Raw genomic sequence first — 5,990 nt, 5'->3', positions numbered from 1 at the left:
TAAAAGGTACAGGTGGTGACATTTGGCATCACAAAGCCAGATACTTCCACTGAGAGGACAGATGGGTTACTTCTTGTACTTCTCCGCTGAGACATGGACTCTGCTGGTTGCCTTTGTCACGCTCCTCCTTGTGTGAGTGTTAATGAATGAGTATTGATCTATTTATTTCTTCCAGTTACTTGAATCTGAAACTGACATTTGTTCTATTCTCTTCTGCTCAGAATTTACTGCTTTTGTTTTTACTTCACACATAATTTTTCAGGCTTATTTATCCACAGGTACGCCTACTGGCCTTATGGAACTTTCAAGAAATTAGGTATCTCTGGTCCTAAACCTGTCCCATTCTTTGGAACAATGCTGCATTATCGAAGGGTATGTATAACACTTTTTAAACCGCACCTGTAGTATAAAAAGTAGATCATGTTAACATTTTAATCAAAGATATTAGATTTCTTGGATCTTCTTAAGATGTCTATGCAGCCTTTGTTATTTTTACTTTATTTCTTTATTTTTTGAAAATCTAAAAGGATAAATGCTGATTTAAATGTACAAGATTTCTACACTTTGTGAACCTCTAAACATTCTCAACTACATGTCCTTATTGCTCATTACTGTTTCACGCTTGGGTAAAATGCTGTATTTGTATTGGCAGTAATGAGAGTATGAACCTGTTCTACAATCATTGTCCAATTACTTTTTATGGGTAATAAAGGAGAGTCATTTCCCTTATTTAGCCAAAGAAAACAAGTTGAAAGTTGTTCAACCTACATGTCCTGTCCTAATAAAGAAAAAACAAACACTTTAAAAATCAGACATTAATCTGCCTGATGTGATCCAAATTTATCCCTAACAATCCTAACAAAACGTTTTTGCTGCATTTAGACACCCTGTAATCCTTTTTGTTTAAAGCTTAACTTTCGTCTCAATAAAATGTGTTAACATTTTAAGACGAAAGCTAAGCTGTTTCTAGTTTCTCTTTGCAACTAAGAGATGAGTGTCTTGATTGTACTGTAGAGCAGCACCTGACCTGCAACAGCTGCTTGAGAGCTGATGTAAAAACAATCTACAAGTTATGGTGATCAGATTTCACCATAACTTCTACTTTGACTCAAAATTCAGTGTATAAACTATTTTAGTGTCAAACCTAAATTAAAATATAGCAGATCCTGTTAGTTGATCTGTGTAACAGAAGTCTGGTTCTGGTTCAGATTTTCAGGAATATCATCTGTTTCCACCAAATCCAATGATGAATCTTGACTACAGGCACATATTGAAAAGAGTAGAAAGATAAAATTATTTTTTCAACACTTTTTTAAAGTGGTATGATCACAGAGTATTAACACATTTTACTCTCACACAGATTACTTGAATTCGATTTTATTTTGCATTTTATCTATTTATCGAATAGTTTTTTTACACAACAGATTCTAAGATTATTGTCAACTGAATGACAGTTTAAATAACTGACACTGAATAAAATATATTTAAAAAACATGTTGACCCAAGAGAAAAGAGAAATTCAGAAAAAGTGAAGTTTCCTTCACTAATGTTCCTAATGATCCTAATGTTCCAGTGTGAATGCAAGGAGTTTAGTTATTTTATATATATATTTTTTTTATTTTTATTTTTTATTTTTTTTTTTTGGCCTCTTTACCAGGTTCAGGTCAGCTGGCAATAGTGCAGTAGAGTTCAACATTGAAAAAGCCAATGAACTCAAACAGTTTTTTTAATCGATCTGACACTGCAGCCCCTGAACTCCCAGCAATACCACTGTTGCTGTCAACTCACTCTTCCCTATCAACTCAAAAGTCTTTCATCTCACTTTCACACCTCTTTCCCTCCTCTTCTACTCCCNATGACAGATCAAAATACTTTGCTTTTGACATTGTCCTCGAAGTCCAAAAGGACATGGAAGGTAAGGATGAGGAAGTTCATTCTGAAAGCATAAGTGCTGGGAATCAAAACCACAACTACGGATTTAACAGCAAAGGCATCGGAAGACTTTGTTGCTTTTGAAAGTGTCAGTGTTCCCTTTGACCAAATGGACCTGGATGTGTTTGCTTGCTCACAGGTTGAGCGAGTTACCTTTACAACCACAGGTAGTTAGCTCTACACATTTTGAAGGAAGTGGGTGGAACATGGTCAGCACAGAGTCGGCCACATTCCCTGCGTCCATTGTCAAGGTGGTTTATTGAAGTTGTGGCCACAAGGTTGTCAGAGCCTGTTTTGAAGACAACCCTAGAATCAGCTCATGGGCAAAGAGTTCTTTGCCAACACAGACATTACAAAAAAGTGTCTTTGCAGTTTGAAACACTGAAGATGAAGGATGCAGTACATCGGGACAAGCCTGGAGTCTTTTTTGTTTTATGTCACACTATCTGACTCACAGTCTGTATTAACACAGACTGTGAGATGTACACAGCTGACTATTGTGAACAATGTCAGAAGTCTTCATGTATTATTTGTAACCTTGGTGCTGTCATTCCCGTACCAAAGGAACAGTGAGAGGCCAATACAACTACTCTTCTAAACTGTTATACAATATGTGTGTATCACGAATGTTGTGATACACACATATTATATAACAGTTTACCTGCAACTCCAACATAAAGAAAACTTTTTCAGTGACACTGACACCATGGTCAGTCAGTTCAGATGATTTAAGATATCCTGTGATTCCTGACCCAGTCCTTGAAATTCCTGTAAAAACTGGAACTCAGTCGTACCATCATCAGTCATTTTCTAGTGACAAACAACGACTTCTGACATTAGCAACCTTTACACATATCTGATGTGTGTACAACTGGTGTTGAAGGCTGAGGATGACCGGGTATCACTTTTAAATATCGACTGTGAAGCTGACATTTGCCATAATGTCCTCATAGATCTACATCTATGAAAAGATCACGGACACATTTTGGAGGAAGTGGGTGAAACATAGTCCACACAGAGCATCCATTGTCAAGGTGATTTATTGAAGTTGTGGCCACAAGGTTGTCAGTGCCTGTTTTGAGGACAACCCTAGAATCAGCTCATGGGCACCAAAAGGGAGGGAAGCTGGACAGCTGAAGATAGAGACCTATCAGGTCTCTATCTGTGGGGTCCCACAGAAGCAGGTCCCCCTGCTTCTGTGGTACCCCAGAAGCAGCACCATGCAGCTCGGGTGGTTGATGATGCAAAAACTCGGGTGTAATAAAAGTTCACAGAGGACAAGCAGAATAACTTGTGCTGACTACTTTGAAGACCTACTCAATCCCACCATCACATGGTGGGATTGAACTGGGCTCCGCTTGGACTTTGGATCAGGGTCTGTTGAGTCAGCCATAGCGAGGGGCACAGAAAAGGAGATACTTTTTGCCTCCCATCTTGTTGCCTGTGTGTTGGGATCCACCCCTGTGAAAAGGGTAACTTTCCTTCACCTATTTGTCGGGGGACGGTTTCTGACTGTTTGTACTTATGTGACAAACAGCAGTTCAGATTACCCACCTTTTTTGGAGTCGTTGGAGGGGTTCTGGAGAGTGCCTCTTCTCCTTGTTCTGCTGGAGAAGAGGCAGCAGAACAAGGTTCTGCTGCAATGATAGTGCCTGGAGAGGCACTATCATTGCCTCTCCAGGCAATGATAGTGAGACCTGGAGAGGTTTGGCCACTCTGATCTAAACCCAAGTGGTGTTCTGTTATTGGACTTCTGTGCTCATCAACACCGTGTTCAAGTATATGTGCCCTTAGCACTCGTCTTTGGTGAAGACAGAGGCAGAACTGTTTACTAACCATTCCCTGGTGGTGAGTTGACTTTGATGATGGGGGGCAGGGCCGGCCCAATGCTCCATGGGGCCCTAGGCAAAATTTGGTTTTGGGGCCCTCTATATTTGCTAATAATGTAGATTGCTGCAATCAGCATTCAGACTATTAGATCATGTACATGCCTGCTACAAACTTATTTTATTTCTGACTGTGCTGTTTACGTTATATCCTACATGGAGTTGCTTGACTTTCTGTCATATAAAACAGGCTTAAGTTTCTTTTTGAGATTCACCTTTTTATTGATTGACCAAAACAAGACNTACAAACCAGCTGGTGAGACTCCACCCTGGCAAGGCTGCAGGCCTCAATGGTGTGAACTCGAGGGTCCTTAAAGCCTGTGCTTTGTGATATTGCAGTTGTAATATGATTTTCCTTCATATCTTCAACATGAGCATACAGAGGGTCTCTGTGATGTGGAAAACATACTGCATTGTTCTGGTGTCAAAGACGCAGCGTCCCTGTGATTCCAACAACTACAGGCGCTGTGGGTGGCACTGACCACCCACATCAGAGTGTCGACTATCTGCTGAACCACATCGTCTGCAGTCTACATGTGGACAGCCAGTCCAAAGTCTATGAACTGTGGACTGACAGACCACAGTTTGTTCACCTGCGACACTGTATATCAGACACTGTTGTCAGCAACATAGGGGCCCCACAAGGGACTGTCCCTTATCCTCTATGCAACTGGCTTCAGCTATTGTACTTCTGTAGCTATCATTTACAGAAGTTCTCAGATGACCCAGCTAGAGGTACAGGGTTGCTATGGGCAACTTTGTCACATAGTGTGGACTGAACCACCTGGAGCTCAATGTGATAAAGACCAAGGAACTGGTGGTGGATCTGAGGAGGAGCACCAGGATGCCGGTGACCCCAGTTTCCATCCAGGGGTTAATGTGAAGATTGTTGTGAAGAATTATAAATATCTCAGATTCCACATTTATAACAAATGTCCTTTGGCCCTTCCAGCTACAGTATATAGCTTCCTTAGTCCTTCCTTATTTAGCATCACATTTCATTTGCTAATGAAAGCTTAGGGCAAAAATATCGGCAGGAATAATTTAAATGAAAGTGCAACTGGAAATAATTTCCTCATAAACTCGGGGTTTTGATAGTTTAAATGGTCACAAGGGTAGATTTTATGGTCCTAACAGATGGCACTTGGTTTCTAATAAAATCGTTACCTTTGAATTATTTTTATTGGATTATCATTAGCTTATTAGTGTTACAATGACATTACAATGAAAAGCTGAAGATTTAGAGAAAAATGCTAACAGGTCCAATTAACTCCGCTTTATTCCAGAGTAGTGGAATGTAGCGGATTTAAATTGATTTAAATTGAAATGTATATTTTTTAAATATATTGAATCAGAATAATGTAATTTAGCTTCTTTGAACAACATTCTTTAAGATGACCCATTATTTATTAATTCAATCTGCTGAAAATTGTATAAAACGTGTTCTCTAAATTATCTTATATTTCTAATGTAACATTATTTTTGTAATTAGGGGTTCTTCAACTTCGATCAAGAGTGCTATAGGAAATATGGGAAAATATGGGGGTGAGTTTTCACGTTGTAACTGTTATTGAAGAACAGACACAATAAACCATTGATTTGTTACAGCTTAAGTTGTTTGTTTCATTCTAATCTTTCAGTATTTACGATGGCCGCCAGCCCGTGTTGTGTGTTGCAGATCCTGAAATCATAAAGGCCATTCTGGTTAAGGAATGCTACTCTTTCTTCACCAACCGCAGAGTATGTAGTTACTGCTCTACAGTCCATATGAAGTCATAGTGATATACATTTCATTTAGTTCTCATGAGCTGCTGTTTAATTATGTCAAAAGAATTTCCATCTGAATGGGGCCCTGTATGATTCCCTGTTCAATGCTGAAGATGATCAATGGAAAAGGATCCGTAGTGTCCTATCTCCTTCCTTCACCTCTGGGAGACTGAAGGAGGTGAGCTTCTCCACCTTCTCTATATCTTTAAACTTTTACAGCAATTTGACTTGAACATACTGCTTCCACCAAATATATTGGCACTGCTGGTAAAAAGAGCTTTTAAATAAATTCACCTTTTTTTCACATCCTAAAGACACAAAAAAAGTTGAGTGTGTTTATTCTGTGGAGAAAGAAACATCCCATTAGTACCACAACGCTGATAAATTCTATAGACTAAATTTAAC

At 39.2% G+C, this 5,990-nt stretch overlaps 1 protein-coding gene across 1 annotated transcript; it reads left to right on the top strand.

Annotated features, from left to right (window-relative positions):
- LOC103132690 (cytochrome P450 3A56-like) lies at positions 1 to 5,832 on the top strand. Its single transcript, XM_007544489.2, has 5 exons — positions 1 to 132; positions 279 to 372; positions 5,311 to 5,363; positions 5,459 to 5,558; positions 5,650 to 5,832. Exons 1-5 carry the CDS (start codon positions 62 to 64, stop codon positions 5,815 to 5,817), a joined length of 486 nt encoding a protein of 161 aa, XP_007544551.1. The 5' UTR covers positions 1 to 61; the 3' UTR covers positions 5,818 to 5,832.
- The last annotated feature ends 158 nt before the right edge of the window (positions 5,833 to 5,990 follow it).

This window comes from Poecilia formosa, unplaced genomic scaffold, assembly GCF_000485575.1.
Source record: "Poecilia formosa unplaced genomic scaffold, Poecilia_formosa-5.1.2 Scaffold1219, whole genome shotgun sequence".
Classification (NCBI taxonomy): Eukaryota; Metazoa; Chordata; class Actinopteri; order Cyprinodontiformes; family Poeciliidae; genus Poecilia; species Poecilia formosa.
This window is presented reverse-complemented; position numbering and strand designations above follow the sequence as displayed.